General features: G+C 36.7%; 1 protein-coding gene across 3 annotated transcripts in view; it reads left to right on the top strand.

Moving 5' to 3' along the window:
* The window catches only part of HIKESHI (heat shock protein nuclear import factor hikeshi), a 49891-nt gene extending 32604 nt beyond the window's left edge, over window positions 1–17287 (top strand). For 2 of the 3 annotated variants that reach the window (XM_055283162.2, XM_063641526.1), the window contains exons 3-5: window positions 8865–9016; window positions 16158–16276; window positions 17208–17287. In XM_055283162.2, the coding sequence (XP_055139137.1) occupies window positions 8865–9016; window positions 16158–16276; window positions 17208–17262 (326 nt within the window). In that variant the 3' untranslated portion in view covers window positions 17263–17287. The remainder of the gene's footprint in view (window positions 1–8864; window positions 9017–16157; window positions 16277–17207) is intronic. The other variant, XM_055283163.2, reaches the window with a different exon arrangement.
* The last annotated feature ends 1588 nt before the right edge of the window (window positions 17288–18875 follow it).

An 18875-nucleotide genomic window follows, 5' to 3' on the forward strand; every position in this document is an offset into this window, starting at 1 on the left:
CCCTCTGCCTCCCAGGTTCAAGCAATTCTCTGCCTCAGCCTCCTGAGTGGCTGGGATTACAGGTACCTGCCACCACGCCTGACTAATTTTTGTCTTTTTAGTAGAGACGGGGTTTCACCATCTTACCCAGGCTGGTCTTGAATGCCTGACCTCGTGATCCTCCTGCCTCGGCCTTCCAAAGTGCTGGGATTACAGGCGTGAGCCACCACACCTGACCCTATTTTGTATTTTTAGTAGCAACGAGGTTTCACCATGTTGGCTAGGCTGGTCTTGAACTCCTGGTCTTGAGTAATCCACCTGCCTTGGCCTCCCAAAGTGCTGGGATCACAGGCGTGAGCCACTGTGCTCGGCCCCACATTTCTTTCCATTGTGTTGTGTGTGTGTGTGTGTGTGTGTGTGTGTGTGTGTGTGTGTATGTGCGTGCGCATGCACGCTCCTCACATGCTTGTAACTGCTGTTTTCAGCCATTTTTACTTAATATTACCTCATAATGGGTTCTGAAATTTTGATGGGTTCCAAAAGTACTAAATGTTTACTTACCCTTTCTTTTCCTCCACTCCTTTCCTATTAACCAAGTAAAGTGATGAACAGATACATTCTTATGTTTAGATGAGTTAAGATAGGAAAAGAAGATGAGATTTTTATCTTTATTTAAAAGGAAAACGTGATGAGTTAAAAAAAAAAAAGCTTTCAGAAACGGTGATCTGGAGGATATAGTCCACCCACTTTTTTTCCTATTTGTTTTAAATTGGTAGTCTAGAATTATATTTTGTTGGTAAGCTGTGGTTTGATTACCCATTCCTTGTTGGGCATTTTGGCTTTTTTTTCTAAATCTCAAAACATTTTAAATTTCCAATTATTTGTTGCTAGTATTATAGAAGTACAATTGATTTTTGTATACTGGCTTTGTATCCTGAAGGATGAAGGAAAGGGTATAATATATTGAATATCTTGTTAAACTCCCTAATTAGCTCTAGTAGCTTTAGGATTTTCTGTACAGATGATCGTGTGTATGAAAAAAACTTTTTACTTCTTTCTTTTCAATTTTTATGCCTGTGGTTTCTTTTTTTTTTTTTCTTTTTGCCTTATGGTGTTGTCTAGGCCTTCGGACACCATTTTGAATAGAAGTGGTAAGAGTGCAATGAGATAAACATAAATGCATAACAATGGTTTTTTCTTCCTCTGCTTTCTGAGTTTGTATAAATTGATGAATTGTTTCTTTTACCAATATGAAATCTTTTATCTCCAGTAATAATACTGTCTCAAAGTCTGCTTCATCTAAAATTTATAGCTTCTCCAGCTTTCTTATAGTGTTTACATGCTATATATTTTTTTAACATAAATTTCCTTTATAACATACTTTTACCTTTTGCTTTTAATGTAAATCTCTGTCTCTTAAATAGCATGTAGTTTGGTGCTGCCTTTTCTTTTATTAACTTATTCTTAGTCTCTGCTTTTTAAGTAGGGTGTTTAGTCCATTAATATTTACAGTTATTTATATGGTTAGGTTTATATTTTTATCTTGCTGTTATTTTTTTTCTCCCCTTTTTTGGCATTCTTTTGGATTGCGTGTTTTTTAGCCCATAAATCTTTGGTTCTTTCGCTGTATACCTTTGCATTAGTTTTTTAGTGGTTCCTCTAGGGATTACAATATACGTAGTTAAATTTTCACGGTGTTCCAAGAATTAATATTACAGAAATAAACGTTTATATTTGACAACTATGAAACCAGACTTGGTAATTTTTATAGGGTCTTGTCTCCTACGAGCAAGTTTTCCTTGTTTGTCACCCCACTTAATGAAGTTCTGAATATAATGACAAAAACTTTAGGGCAAAAATCTTGATGACTTATTTTGAATTAAGGATCTTTATCTTCATTCTCATCATATTCGTACCAAAATTCAACATTGCAGTCCTTGATAGTATGCAAGGGAGTTAGATAACAGGAAGCCAAAAGCTCTATTTAGATACTCTGCATATTTTCTTCAAAGTCTAGAGTTTGCACATCCTTCAGAGTTGAATAACAAGAAGCAAAAATATCATTTACTCACTTTTGTTTTGATTTAATCTGGTCCAGAGAAGCATTTCATGATCAGGTCCAGGTTGTCCTGAGAATTTTCTCAATGGACTACCTAAGTCTCCTCAGTGAAGTTCTTTGACTAGCCTTAGCCTGCTTTTCAGACAAATTAGAAATCACTTGTACCTAAAGTATTTTTTTCTAGTTCTATATTTGTACTGTCAGTACTTTTTGAAATTTTTTTTCTTAAAATATCTTACCAAAGTTCTGAAAGTAGTTTCTAGCCTTAGCAGTATCATAAATTGTCAGATGCATGAGAAAACTTGATAGTCTTTTCAGTATTCAGATAGAGGGTCAACTGAATATTGGTTTCCACTTATAACAACATAAACATCTGTTAAAAACCTGTAACAGCTATGAACAGTGATATGCTTCGTTATGGATCTCAGTGATACTCATTAATGGTTGTATAATCTTGACCAAGACCTTTAATTACAGAGGAGAATTCAGGTAAAATGGAGATAATACCTGCAGTGCAAGTTTTTTTTAAATTAGGGATAATGTACACAAATGTATAGTAGTACCTTGTAAACAGTTGGTACTCAATAAATGGTTGTTATATTTTCGTAAAATCATAGATGTCAGCACTAGAAAGGATGTTAGAAATTACCCAGATAGGGCCAGGTGTAGTGGCTCATGCTTGTAATCCCAGCACTTTGGCAGGCCAAGGCGGGCGGATCATTTGAGATCAGGACTTCGAGACCAGCCTGGCCAATATGGTGACACCCCGTCTCTACTAAAAATACAAAAATTAGCTGGGCATGGTGGCACACACCTGTAATTTCAGCTACTCAGGAATATGAGGCAGGAGTATCCCTCGAACCTGGGAGGTAGAGGTTGCAGTGAGCTAAGATCACACCACAGCACTTCAGCCTGGGCAACAAAGCTAGACTCTGTCTCAAAAAGAAAAGAAATTGCCCAGATAATGAAACCAGTTCAGAATGGTTACGTGACTGTTACTTCCTTCCCTCCCCCGCCACATTAGGGTGTAAGCTTTTTGAGAATAGGGATGTTTTATATCTTTTATTTTGTGCTCTATAGAGCACAGTGATGGACTTTAGATACTTGCTTCATTAAGTACATTTCAGACATACTACGGTATCAGATAAATTATATTTTTATCTGGTTTAAAATTATCGATAAACCTTTGAGAGTCACATAGGTCTTAGAATATACATTAGTGAAAATGTAATTTCAGGTTTGTCTAGGTATCAACAGAAATGAAGCAAGGAGTTTTTGGAAATACGTATTTCTAAATTTGTATATTCAGTACTAGGAATGCTTTCAAGCAGGCATATTTAAGTTGTTTCTGTGTAGTTTTTTAGCTGTGTCATCACAGTGAAATGCTACTGCATAGTGAATTCCTTCTTTTTGCCCTGTTTTTTTTTTTTTTTTTGAGACGGAGTCTTGCTCTGTCGCTCAGACTGGAGTGCAGTGGCGCTCCGCCTCCTGGGTTCACGCCATTCTCCTGCCTCAGCCTCCCGAGTAGCTGGGACTACAGGCGCCTGCCACCATGCCTGGCTAATTATTTTTTATTTTTTTAGTAGAGACGGGGTTTCACCGTGTTAGCCAGGATGGTCTTGATCTCCTGACCTCGTGATCTGCCCGCCTCGGCCTCACAAAGTGCTGGGATTACAGGCGTGAGCCACCGTGCCCGGCCCATGACTGTTTTCTTTAGTCCTCATCTCTTTGCTGCTATGCACACTTACAGACATCTCAACCAGTGGACTTACTTTTAATTTTTAAATTTCTCTTTTGAGCATTTTTATCCATTAGAAGGATTGGTACTTCATGAGTTTTATTCTTTTGTAGAGGTCTTCTAAAGCACAGAGAGGAAAAAAAAAATAAAGAATAGAGATAACATTTACTTACATGTTTTTTAATATAATAAAACTCATTTTATCTTGCAATTACCATATGGACCACTTTGTAAATCTAAGAAGCATTTGGGGATATTACTGGTCTTATTTTACCTATATATTGAAGCATTTTGTTATTTCATCCAGGAAATTATTTTATCAGTACTCATCAAAACTATACTTACAAAAAGGGTCTAAAATAAAAAAAGAAAAATGTTGGAATTAGCTAGAGTAGAAGTTGGCAAACTTTTTTGTGAAAGATCAGTTAGAAAATATTGTAGGCATTGTGGGCTATATTTGATCTCTGTGGCATATTACTCTTAAACAACCCTTTAAATATTTAAAAACCATTCATAGCTCCCACGTCATACAAAATAGGTTGTGGGACTGATTTGGCCTGTGGGCCTTGGTTTGTCATTGCATTAACCTACAATTTTCATGTTGCATTGCCCAAAAGATTATGCCATCTTTTAAGTAATATAAAAGGAGACTGGAGACACCATCTTTATGGTCTCTTTTTAGCTTTTATTGAACAGAATGTAAATTCATACTTTTACATATTTTGTTCATAATGGCAAAGAGAAGAAAATTGACAGAGGAAGAAGTTTCACAATTATTAGACAAATCAGAAAATGAATACTAAAAGGTACATTCTACACTGATGACGATGGTAAAGTGGATCATATAAGCAAAATTACCTACCATGAATCTTCAAATAAGATCTCATCATATGAGTTTTCTCAACTAAAAATTTGATGATTGAATAGTGTATATTTAAGGATCAAGAGAAAATATGAGGCCAGGTGTGGTGGCTCATGTCTGTAATCCCAGCACTTTGGGAGGCCGAGATGGGTGGATCACTTGACGTCAGGAGTTCCAGATTGGCCTGGCCAACATGGTGAAACCCTGTCTCCACTAAAAATTTGAAAATTAGCCGGGCGTAGTTGCACAGGCCTGTAATCCCAGCTACTCGGGAGGCTGAGGCATGAGAATTGCCCTTGAACCCAGGAGGCGGAGGTTGCATTGAGCCAAGATCGTCCCACTGCACTCCAGCCTGGGCAACAGAGTGAGATTCTGTCTCAACAACAACAACAACAACAAAAAAAAAAATAAAGAAGAAGAAAAAATAAATATGGTATTCTATTCAGTCATTTAAGAAGAAGGAATTTCTCACATAATATTTTGTCATGGACAAGTAGTAAAGGATGTGTTCTGCTATTCTTTTATCTCTTATATTTGTGCTCCAAAATAGACTGGATATGGTTTTATAAGTAGACAAATGCTGAAAGCAGGGGTGTATACAATAGTGATTGGAAGGAAATAGGTGTAGGAATGAAAAAAAAAATCATTGGCTTGATCATTCTAAATAATGGTTTTAAATCTACAAATGAAAATATTTTGCAAAATATAGATCAGAGGATAGCCATCCTTCCGTCAACAAATTATGAGCCGTTAAAGGTTTCAAAACTTCAAGCTTTCAGGTATTATATTATGGCAATGTAGATGCCAAAAAAAGAACAAGATACAACCATAAGCTGTAACTTTAATATTAGATATCTGACTTATGAAATTTATAAAATGGATGTGTTCCATAAGATGGATGTGTTCCATGTTTATCCATCATGGTTGATGGGCAGTTGTATTCACAGGACATAGCCCATTTCGGCTATATCTTAAAAACAAGGAAAATGTGGAATGACTATCTGGATTTGCTATACTTAAATACTTAGAAAAAATCTAATAAAGTTGTTTTCCACTATTTCCTGATTTCTTCTCAACATGCTTTATAAAATATGTGTGTGTGTGTGTGTGTGTGTGTGTAAAGTTTCCATTCGATGCAAATAACAAATGATGGTGACTGCTTTTCCTTTGTATACTGAGAGTAAAGAACTAGCTCCCTGTAGGAATTTTTCCTCTGAGTTGTGTTTTGTGTTAGGCTCTTGATTTACATGGAGGAGGGATGCTTTGAGAAAGAGTCTTAAAAAAAATTAGCTGCTGTATTTACTGTTAACAGTGTTTTAAAGAACTTGATCTAATTTACATTTGTTTTTTATATTAAGACTAGGTCATATATTTTGCTTGCTCTTCTGTTTTTGTATTACAATTTATAATTTATTATTTTTGCATCTATTTGATTATATGTTTTGATAATGATATGTTTTCTGGATTTTAGCATAATTCTAGATTTAAAAGAAATCAAATGGTAGAGTAAGGAGCTCCAGAAAATCCAGTCTTCCATAAAAGCAACAACACTGTCAGAAGATCACAGCTCACTGTAGCCTCAATCTCCTAGGCCTAAACGATCCTGCCACCTCGACCTCCCAAGTAGCCAGGACCACAAGCATGCACCACCTCGCCTGGCTAATTTTTGCAGAGATGGGGTCTCCCCATGTTGACCAGGCTAGTCTCAAACTTCTGGGCTCAAGCATTCCTCCTGCCTCAGCCCCTGAAAGTGTTGGGATTACAGGATATGAGCAACTGTGTGTTGACCCAGAATCAACTTTTTTGGAGCTCTGGTAACTAACCAAAAGCTTGTAGCAATCAGGGGAACACTTAATCAAGAAAATACACTGAATCGCAGTAAGAACAGTGAGCTTTGTGGCATTTGGCTACCCTGGTCCCATCTGCTTCTCCGCTCAGTGATAGCCTTGAAAATAACAGTCTCCATTCCTGGTACTGATACAGGGACCAGGATAGACCTAATTCAGAAAGAATTGTAATTAACTTGTTTTCATCTGTCTGGTGGCTTGCTAGAAGACTGTTTAAAAAAAAAGAGGTCTGCCTTTATGTCACCTAACTTGGAACTCTTGATGGAAAAGTAACTACCTTGGGGGTGTTTGTTAAAAGTATTTACAGATATATGTTTTAGTTACTGTTGGCTGAGGCAAAGGAAAACAGTTGGAGTAAACCAAAACTAACCAGAAAGGTTGGGAATGAGATGCTTTGGGGAATAAGGGCTTTGAAATTCTCTGACATATTCTTGGTAATCTAGAAGGGTATATGCATTCCCAGAGCTTTGTGCATGCTCAGGAAAGACCCGAGAAGACCCAGAGCTCTCTCTTCTGGCTCACTTTAAGTCTCTGCACAAGCAGGAAGTGAAGACTAAGGTGGAGTTATAAACTGCCTGGCTGAATACTGAAGGCATGTCCCAACATGCAGAGCCCATCTGCAAAGACTGGCAGAATTTTTTGGTTGCAGAGGTGTAAGGAAATTTCTTTCTAATCACTGGCAGACTACTAACTAATGGAACAGAGACTTCACTGGCCACACATAACAAAGAAACAGACTTTACAAAATTAGTTAGATAAGTCATTAAATGAGGAAACAACTACAACAAACAGCAACAACAAACCCCTAGAAGGCGGAAACATCCGATTTATAGTGTTGTCACATTGCAATATTCAAAATGTCCAGTTTTCTACGAAAAATTATGAAACATACAAAGAAACAAAGTAAGGCTCTTATACAGAAGAAACGAACAGAAACTTCCCCCAAGGAAGCACATACAAAGACTTTTAAGTAAGCTGTCTTTATTATGCTCAAATTGCTAAAGGAAACCAGGAGAATGATACATCATCAAATAGGGAATATCAATATAGAAATTATAAAAAGGAACTAAACAGAGTTTATAGCTGAAAAGTACAGTAACTGAACGGTTCACTAAAGGGTTTAGATAGCAGAATTGAGTAGACAGAAGAAAGAAAAAGTGAATTCTAAGATAAATTAATTGGAATATAAAGTTTGAAGAGCAGACCCTTAGAGACCTGTGAGACACCCTCAAGGGCACCAACATGCACAGCAGACACTGTAATGAGAGTAACATATGGAAAGGTGAGAGGGCTGGAAAGAATATTTGCTATGGTCTGAATGTTTGTGTCTTTTTATATGATGAGGTCTTTTAAATTTATATGATGAAATCCTAACCCCCAAGGTATTGGGAGGTAGGGACTTGGATGGTGACTGGGTCATGGGAGTAGAGCCCTCATGAATGGGATTACCACTCTTAGAGTAATAAGATGATCACTTGCCCTTCTACCATGTGAGAACACAGTGAGAAGGCACTGTCTGAACCAGGAAATGGGCCTTCACCAGATACCAAATCTGCCGGTTCCTTGATCTTGGACTTCCCAACCTCCAGAACTGTGAGAAATAAATTTCCATTGTTTATAAGCTACCCAGTTTATGGTGTTTTGTTATAGCAGCCTGAACAGGCTAAAACAATATTTAAATAAATAATGCTCAGAAACTTCTCAAATTTGAGGAAAAACATTAACCACATTTAAGAAGCTCAAGAAACTCCAGCTTGGTGTAGGATAAACTACACCAAGACACACGACAATCAAACTGTCAAAAGGTAAAGAGAGAATGTTGAAAGCATCAAGAGAAGTAACTCATCACATACAAGGATCCTTGATAAGATTAATAGCTGATTTCTCATCAGAGACCCCATAGTCTTCTAGAGGGTAGTGGATTGGCATATTCAGAGTTCTGAAAGGGAAAAAAAAAAAAAGCTCTCAACCAGGAATTATATATTCAGCAAAACTGTCTTTAGAGATGAAGGAGAAATACTTCCCTAGATAAACAAAAACTAAGTCATTGCTAGCAGAGCTGCTCTATAAGAAATGCTAAAGGGAGTCTTCTATATTAATTATTTTTCCCACACTCTGTTACTGTCTGTGTCTAGCTGCAGTAGTTTCAATACATTTTAGAAATGTAACAGCTATTTTTCTGGTGGGAAACTTTTAGTTCTTTTATTCTTTGTTAATATGCTAAAAACTAGCCTTTTGCATTTATCTAAAAAGAGACAAACTTGGACATAAGAAAACTTTTTCATGTATATAAATCAGAGGTTCTTTACAAATTTACAAAGGAAATTATGTGACTACAAGTTAAATTTGAAATGTGTGGCATATGTTAATTTCTTGCAGGAGAAGGAAGCCAACATCCTTTTGGAGCCATGAATATTGTCCGAACTCCATCTGTTGCTCAGATTGGAATTTCAGTGGAATTATTGGATAGTATGGCTCAGCAGACCCCTGTAGGTAATGCTGCCGTATCCTCAGTTGACTCATTCACTCAGGTAATGCAACACACATTTCATTCTTTATCTCCCCCTCCACTGCTTTATTAAGGTATAATATACAAGTTTAAATCATATATAACTTAGGGTATACAATGTGATGTTTTTGATACATGTTTACATTTTGTTTTGTTTTATTTTGATTTTGAGAGATGGAGTCTTGCTCTGTTGCCCAGGCTGGAGTGCAGTGGCGCAATCTCGGCTGACTGCAATCTCCGCCTCCCAGGTTCAAGCGATTCTCCTGCCTCAGTCTCCTGAGTAGCTGGGACTACAGGCACATGCCACCACACCTGGCTAAGTTTTGTATTTTTTTTTAGTAGAGACAGGGTATTGCCATGTTGGCCAGGCTGGTCTCGAACTCCAGACCTCAGGTGATCTGCCTGCCTCGGCTTCCCAAAGTGCTGGGATTACAGGTGTGAGCCACCGCACCCAGCCTATATTTTGAAATAAAATCAAGCTACTTAACATATCTGTCACCTCACACAGTCATCATTTTTTTGTAGAGAACAGTTAAGATCTGATCTCTTAGCAAATTACAAGTATACATTAATAGTAACTGTATTCTCCATGCTGTACAATAGATTTTCAGAATTTATTCATTCCATTGAACTGAAACTTTGTGCCCTTTGACCAACATGTCCTCATTTTCCCTTCTCCTCCATTCTTCAAACCCTGGCAACCACCATTCTACTGTATGCTTCTGTAAGTTCAACTTTTAGATTCCACATATAAGTGAGATCAATCATGCTATTTGTCTTTCTGTTCCTGACTTATTAGCCTATTGTCAACAGGAAAAATTGATGATGTAGGAGAGCAAGGAGAACTGCTAAAGCAGTGTCCTTGAGTAGAAAATAGCATATATGGAGGTGTTCACTTTAGACAGGATAATGGATATATGGGTAGAGATTCAGGAGGCTGGTAGATGTGGTGATGAGAACTTGTGCAGGCTCTCTCCTGATTTCTTCTCGCTTAGTGCAACAGAAAGGACGATCATGAGCTAAGACTGAGGTAGTAGAAATTGAAATAAAAAAAGACTATTAAATAAGTCTTCTAGCAGAGGAGGAGTGAATGGATTAGGGAAACCATATGTGTTTGCCTGGCAGTACCAGAGGTGCACTTTTGAAGGTTGTGGTCATGAATTTAAAGGTAGATTTGTCACATCTTTGAAAATGGACTGAATTGAGAATGACAGACTCTGGGTCTCAAAAATGTTTTTTTCCCATAATTTTACAAATAAACTGCTGTGCTGAAAACAAACTATAAAATAATCATAGTATCCTGTGTAGACAGTATTTTAAAAGTGTCTGCAAAATACACATTAAAATGTTATCCCTGGAGAAGGGTAAGAAGACTTTTTTACTGTACATGTTTATAAATTATTTGAGTTTTTAAATAAAACTATAGTTTTAATTAAATGTATTATGAAATATTTTAAATACAGAGAAAATAGAGTAACTTATATTTTCCACAAATAGTTATTATGTAACTACTCTGTACCAGGCATGTCTTTTTTTCTTTTTCTTTTTTTTTTGAGACGGAGTCTCGCTCTGTAGCCCAGGCTGGAGTGCAGTGGCGCGACCTCGCCTCACTGCAAGCTCCGCCTCCTGGGTTCACGCCATTCTCCTGCCTCAGCCTCCCAAGTAGCTGGGACTATAGGCGCCCGCCACCATGCCCAGCTAATTTTTTTTTGTATTTTTTAGTAGAGACGGGGTTTTGCTCTGTTAGCCAGGATGGTCTCGATCTCCTGATCTCGTGATCTGCCCACCTTGGCCTCCCAAAGGGCTGGGATTTCAGGCATGAGTCACTGCGCCCAGCCCATACCAGGCATTTCTAAGCACGCATAGATACAAATAGGTCCACAAAATAGGGTAACACCTGTTTTTACAGAGCTCTCTTTATGATGGGGTATACATTAAGACTTCCCCCTGGAGGAAGTGTGTAATTCCCCCTGGATTTAACTGTTACATTTTGTCTTATTTGCCACTAATTTTTAAAAAAGAAATTAAGGCATTATAGGTATAGCCCACTGCTGCCTGCTTCTCTTCCTCCCTTTTACCTTCTAACTTTTTATATCTTTCCTATTCATATTTTAGAACTTAAAAAAATTCCTGTGTATCCACAACATATGTATAATACTATCTGTATGTGTTTAAACATGTTTCTAATTTAATTACTTAGTTACTCCAAATTTTTATGAGTATTACATGTATTTGGTTTAAATGTCAAATAGTTTTTTTTTATTATTATACTTTAAGTTCTAGGGTACATGTGCAAAACGTGCAGGTTTGTTACATATGTATACATGTGCCACGTTGGTTTGCTGCACCTATTAACTCGTCATTTACATTAGGTATTTCTCCTAATGCTATCCCTTCCCCTGTTCCCCCACCCCACGACAGGCCCACCCGCCGTGTGTGATGTTCCCTGCCCTGTGTCCAAGTGTTCTCATTGTTCAATTCCCACCTATGAGTGAGAACATATGGAGTTTGGTTTTCTGTCCTTGCGATAGTTTGCTCAGAATGATGGTTTCCAGCTTCATCCATGTCCCTGCAAAGGACTTGAACTCATCCTTTTTTATGGCTGCATAGTATTCGATGGTGTATATGTGCCACATTTTCTTAATCCAGTCTGTCATTGATGGACATTTGGGTTGGTTCCAAATTTTTGCTATTGTGAATAGTGCCGCAATAAACATACGTGTGCATGTGTCTTTATAGCAGCATGATTTATAATCCTTTGGGTATATACCCAGTAATGGGATCACTGGGTCAAATGGTATTTCTAGTTCTAGATCCTTGAGGAATCGCCACACTGTCTTCCACAATGGTTGAACTAGTTTATAGGCCAACCAACAGTGTAAAAGCATTCCTATTTCTCCACATCCTCTCCAGCATCTGTTGTTTCCTGACTTTTTAATGATCGCCATTTTAACTGTTGTGAAATGGTATCTCATTGTGGTTTTGATTTGCATCTGATGACCAGTGATGATCAGCGTTTTTTCACGTATCTGTTGGCTGCATAAATGTCTTCTTTTGAGAAGTGTCTGTTCATATCCTTTGCCCTCTTTTTGATGGGGTTGTTTGTTTTTTTTTCTTGTAAATTTGTTTAAGTTCTTTGTAGATTCTGGATATTAGTCAAAGTTTTTTTGAGAAGGAGTCTCACTCTGTTGCCCAGGCTGGAGTGCAATGGCGCAGTCTCAGCTCCTGCAACCTCCGCCTCCCCGGTTCAAGCGATTCTCCTGTCTCAGCCTCCCAAGTAGCTGGGATTACAGGCATGTGCCACCAGGCCTGGCTAATTTTTGTATATTTAGTAAAGACGGGGTTTCACCATGTTGGTCAGGCTGGTCTCAAACTCCTGACCTCGTGATCCACCCACCTTGGCCTCCCAAAGTGTTGGGATTACAGGCGTGAGCCACCGTGCCAGGCCTCAAATAGTTTAATATGTGAAACAGCTGTCCTCTGTTATGACTCTTACATTCTACTTCTATTTTGCTCCTTAGAAGCTATGATCTTCAACTCCCCTCCCCTTTTTAATCTATTTTTCCTAGTGTCGATTATTTCCATATATCAGAAAAAACCTTGCTTAATCTGTTAGTTTTTCTGTTATAGATATTTTCTATTTATTTACTAATATAAGACATGATGAAACTCTCACTTCCCTGCTTCCCAACATGTACACACTTCTTTTCTCCTCACCTTATCAGTATACATTTTTGTTAAATCAGTATTAAAAGTTTACAATATTATGAGAAGGTAGATATTTTTCAGCACTGAGCTATGTGTGGTACAATGATTACATTTCTTTTCTTGTATAACTTTTCATTTTTCCTCATTTTTTTCCTTTGCATAGATTTCTATGTTTCTACTTCTAATTTATGCTCAAACTCTACTAAGTGTAAATTCTCATTCAGTTTATTTAAACATATCAGTTTCAAATTGGTCTCGGAAACATTCCACTTGGAATTCTCCTTTTTTTTTTTTTTTTTTGAGACAAGGTCTCACTCTGTCGCCTAGGCTGGAGCGCAGTGGTGCAATCACCGCTTACTGCAGCCTCAAACTCCTAGGCTCAATCTTCCCACAAGTAGCTGGGACTACAGGCAAGCATCACCAAACCCACCTAACATTTTAATTTTTCGTAGAGATGGGGCCTCATGATGTTGCCCAGACTGTCCTTTCTTTTTTGTTTTACTGTTGACTGACTATTCTCTGGACCTATTGTATAGCCATAGACAAGGTATTATTTCCTTTCACCATTACTACAGAAAGTCTTTTTGTTTCTCTTCTGTGTTGAATCCTTTGTTTTTCCTTCTTGTTGATTTGTTCTTTTGTATGTTTTAAAAATGAATATAAATAGTATTCTGTATAACTTGCTGTTGTTCATTCAACATTATTTTAAAGATTTATCTATGTTGATACATGGAATATACTTTGTTTTGATTGCTTCATAGTATGCCACTGTATAAATGAGCCAAATTTTTTTTCATTTCCTTTTTCATATGTTCTCACTAACATTTATCAGACCTTTAAAATTTTGCCAAACTGATGAGTGAAAATTAGAATATCATATTTAGTTTGTGTTTCTTGATTACTGGTGATATTGAGCATCTTTGCACACTTTTGGGCTGTGTTTGTATTTCCTTTTATAGGAATTGACTTTATATATTTTGTCCAATTTTCTGTTGTATTGCTTTTGGCACTTTTTAAATTTACTCTTTTGGGAAAAAAACCTAAGATGCCTTTATGTGTTCTGGATAATAATCCTTTGTAAATACATTGCATTTTTCTCCTTCTAGCATGGTGCTTGTCTTTTAACATTGCTTGTAGTGACTTTTACATACAGATATACTATATTTGTATATAGATAAATGTATTGTTTCTTTTATGATTTGTGGATTTGTGGGTTTTTTAATGTTTGAGAAATCCTTCTCTATCTTGATATGCAAAGATGTAAAGATGTTCTCTCTCTCTCTCTCAGCCCCTTTGTGTGTGTGTGTGTGTGTGTGTGTGCGCGCGCGCGCACATGCGCATAGAGATGTGGGGGTCTCGCTGTTGCCCAGGCTGGTCTCGAACTCCTGGCCTCAAGCAGAGCCTAAGATCTTCTCTTTTAGTTCTTAAAGCCTTAAGGTTTACTTTTTGAATATGTTTGTGTGCAGTATGGTAAGGGAATTAAATTCATTTTTCCCCTTATGGAAAACTAGTCCCAGCCCCATGAATTGAGTAATTAGTCCCATTTTTTTTTTTTTTTTTTTTTTTTTTTACCATGAGTAATAGCATCTTTGTCATATATGCTTAGGTTTATTTCTGGGCTCTCTCTTTTATTCCAATTAGTTTATTTGCCTGTCTCTTTGCCAGTGGGGCAAGTTCCTCCTCACAGTCATCAAAATATGTATAGGTATTCTTCATAATAATTGTGTAGATATTCTTCATAATAATTATATCAGCTTGTTCATGAAATAGTATTAGCTTGTCAAGTTTTATGAAGAAACTTGTTGGAATTTTGTTGGTAATAACATTGGATATATAGGTTTAATTTGGGGAGAATTGGCCACCTTTACCACATTGTCTTCCCATATGTGACATGTTATATCTTTCCATTGAACATGGTATATCTTTCCATTGAATATGGTATATATAGGTCCTTTTGTTTTCTTTTCTGTCTCTCAGTAGTCTTTATAATATTTTCCACAAAAATCTTATTAGTTTGTCTTAGCATTTTTTCTAGGTGTTGGAGAAAATGCTTTGTTTATATTCTGAATGGAATCTTTTTAAAGGTACACTTAAAAATTATTGTCACTGGTGTGGAGGACTGCTGTTGATTATTTTTTTTTCCTAACATTGATCTTTTAGTTGTGACTTTAGTGCTGTTTATTATTTTTTTTCCTAATATTGATCTTTTAGTTGTGACTTTAGTCTGGGTACAGTGGCACATGCCTGTAACTCTAGCACTTTGGGAGGCTGAGATGAGAGGATTGCTTGAGCCTAGAATTTTGAGACCAGCCTGGGTAACATAGTGAGACCCTGTCTTTATAAAAAGATAAAAAATTACCCAGGCATGGTGGTGCATGCTTATAGTCTCAGCTACTTGGGAGGCTGAGGCAGAAGGATCACTTGAGCCTGGGAGGTCAAGGCTGCAGTGTAGCCATGATTGTGCCACTGCATTCCAGCCTGGGTGACAGAGTGGGACCCTGTCTCAAAAACAAACGAACAAACTGTTAGTGACTTTACTGAGCTTTTGATATTAATCAGGTGCCTTCACAGTAGAGTCTCTTGGATTATACTGCCTTCATATTATTCAACAACCAAATAAAAAAAACCTAATAAGATCAATTCTCTTGTGTAGAGAAGAGACAGTATGGCTGATTTTGTATATTTGAGAAAGTGATGCTGGAAAGATTATTTTTGAGTGAGTAGAAGGTAGTATTATCTTCAGAAGTTCAGTTACTTTTAGGGTTAGTATTTAAGCCCATTTGATTCACATTCTAGCTTCTACCAAGGAGACTTGGAGTATGTTAGTGAATTTGATCATTTTAGAGTCAAGGAAAAGAAACAGATTAGGAAACAGAGGAAATGGAATAGTGCTGCCTTTATCTTCTTTCCAGCAATGGAAATAACCAGTTGCTCCTTTATAATACGTAAACTCTTATCTTTCTGGCAGGTAAAAGGCTTCTTAGAGATGGTTACTATTTTATATGAGAAAACAGGTTGATTTGAGGAGAGTGATAATTGAGAAGGGACACAGTGGATGCAGACGTGGAGATGAAAGAAAATATTTTGAAGAAAAATTTTTTTCTTTTTTTTTTCCCCAAAGTGAGTAGCATATTTCACAGTGTCATTGTATGTATGATTACTCTTAACATTCTTTTTTATTCATTTATTTGATTTTATTTTTTTGAGAGAGGGCCTTACTTTGTTGCACAGGCTGGTCTTGAACGCCTGGCCTCAAGTGATTCTCCTGCCTCAGCCTCCCAAAGTTTTGGGATTACAGGCATGAGCCACCGCACCCAGCCAACTTTCAGCATTAGACTGTCTTAGAACTGACACTCTTTATAAACAAGTTAATGTGAGAACATTTTTAATTTAAAAATATTGAGTTCTAAATGAAGTATTTAGTATAATCCATTAATCTGTTATTAACTTTTCAGTTCACACAAAAGATGTTGGACAATTTCTACAACTTTGCTTCATCATTTGCTGTCTCTCAGGCCCAGATGACACCAAGCCCATCTGAAATGTTCATTCCGGCAAATGTGGTTCTGAAATGGTATGAGGCATTTTCTGTCTCTAATATTAAGGCTTTTTATAACTGAATATCTGTTTTGCCTGTGAATATATTCCTTTTTTGACATTTAAACATATTCTTTTATTGTGGACATCAGCACTGCATGCCATTAAAGTATGTACTATACAGATCTGATGAGAAACAGTTCTTACCCTAAATATTTTGTTATATAGTAGCCATTATGAATTTTTAAAGACAGGAAAATATAATTGCCTATGTTTTAGGGACCACTATTAAAGCTTGTAAGTATTTGTGTATTTTCATTTAGAAGTACCATCTATGAGACTTGAAATATCAATCAAAACTTTTTTTCTGTTGTTTTGAAGATCTACAGTAAACATGTACCTTTAGGGTACAAGAGTAGTTTATACTGCACCGTGTACATGAATGGCTAATGAATCTATTTTCCAACTTTCCCATGTTTTATAGATATTTCTTTTCACTTTGAGTATCCTAGAGATGGGAGGATGCCTAGGAAGAGTTTGTTGAGAAGTGGTACCATGGTGTAGCATGGAGAGCATTGGAATGCACTAGGTTTGAATTTTGGCATAATGTAGCTGTGTGACCCTGAGCAAATTTCTCTCATCTGCTCATCTGTGGAATGAGGAAATAGGAGTTGAATTTGATTTTTTTCCTTAGGTCCCTTCTAGCTCTTAAATTTCCAGAAGATAAACAATTATTTCTTATGATTTGTGCTCTCTGATAAAAGCTAATCAAAACTGCCCCGATATTTAAATTCCTATGCTTGCTGTCTTTTTATAAGAATAATTACATTTACAGATTATCTTCTTAGTTTTTTTATAGCTTTTTAGAAATGACATGTAAAATTGTTTTGGATAAGTCATTTGGCAGTTAATGAAAGATCCTATTTTAATTTTCTTGTGAATGTAAATATATGTGTTTTCTTTTCTAGGTATGAAAACTTTCAAAGACGACTAGCACAGAACCCTCTCTTTTGGAAAACATAATTTGAATAAAATAATTTTTAATGGATTCTGAAATTTGTCATGTTTTGAAGATAACTGACTCTATCTAAAAGTATGAAGTCAAAGGATCATGAAACCTAAGTTTAAAAACTGCTTAGGGACTGAAGCTTAATTAAAAATCTTTATTAAAAATTAAAAACATTGAAAAATGAAAACATGTTCATCATTAAAGACTTTTTTCCCCTTAAGCTTTAAATACTATTCAGAGGGAAAACATTTTGTTTTGGCTATGATTCATTTTTTTACTAAAAAATAAAACCTATTCCAAACAGTAGTGTGCCAAATACTGTTGCATGCATAATCATTCATTTATTGAAATGAAACAGAAGTTTGCTGGAGTAGTTAACTTTTCAATTACCTATCTCAAAATTTGGGAGGCTTGAAAAACATATGAAATATACATTTTTAAATATGGAAAAATTATTTTCAGAGATTATTTCTTGTCAGTTTTTCCAATTAATACAGGTTGGCTGTCACTTTTTGTATCTGCAGATTCAAATAAGTTTAATAAAATTGCCATATTGGTCAGCTTTTATTTAATACTGTTAGGTATTTATGTGTAGAATATAGGATTCTTCTTGTTAATGGATGGTTAGTAGTCCATTTTTTGTTGATTATAACAATACCCAAAACTGGGTAATTTATTGACTTAAATTTTTTTTTTTTTTTTTTTTTTTTAAGACGTGGTTTTGCTCTGTTGTCTCGGCTGTAGTGCAGTGGCGTAATCACAGCTTATTCCAGCCACGACCTCTTGGGCTCAAGTGCTCATCCTGCCCCAGCTTTCCATGTAGCTGGGACCGCAGATGTGCACCTCCACACCCAGCTAATTTTTTTGATGTTTTTGTAGAGACACAGTCTTACTGTGTTGCTCAGACTAGGCTCGAACTCCTGGGCTCAAGCAATCCTCCCACTTCAGCCTCCCAAAGTGCTGGGTTGGTAATTGATAAAGAAAAGGATTTTTTTTTTTTTTCCTACAATGATGGAGACTGAGAATTCCAAGGCCAAGGGGCTGCAGCTAGTGAGAACCTTCTTGCTGGTGGGGAGACTCTGAAGAGTCCTTAGGCAGTGCAGGGTATCACACAGTGAGGGGGCTGAGCATGCTTTTGTGCCAGCTGAGGTCACTCTTCCTCTTCTTATAAATCCACCAGTTCCCCTCCTGTGATAACTTAACCTATGGGCAGAGCCGTCATAAAGGCCCCACCTCTCAGTACTGCCACACTGGAGTTAAAATTTCAACGTAAGTTTTGGAAGGGACAAGTATTCAAACCATAGCAATTGCTGAATCATGAGACTTGGCAATGGCTACACAACAGTCTTTAATACTCTGCACAGAAAACATCAGCTAATTGCAATACAATTTCCAGAAGCAAAATGATTATTCATGTACTACAACTTGTATCTAGGACCTAGATTGCCAAACCCAAGCTGAAAAAACATCCTGAAGTTCAATTGTGCCTCTTCTACAGTCAGGTAGCCACTTCCCAGTGATTTTTGTAGTGATACGACAGGAAGTATTAAGTAAACACAAACTATTCCTTGGTTTGCTAAGAAATCAAAAGAATATATGATTATTCATGATAATCTTGGGTGGTAGT

This window comes from Symphalangus syndactylus, chromosome 6 (assembly GCF_028878055.3).
Source record: "Symphalangus syndactylus isolate Jambi chromosome 6, NHGRI_mSymSyn1-v2.1_pri, whole genome shotgun sequence".
In the NCBI taxonomy this organism is placed as follows: Eukaryota; Metazoa; Chordata; class Mammalia; order Primates; family Hylobatidae; genus Symphalangus; species Symphalangus syndactylus.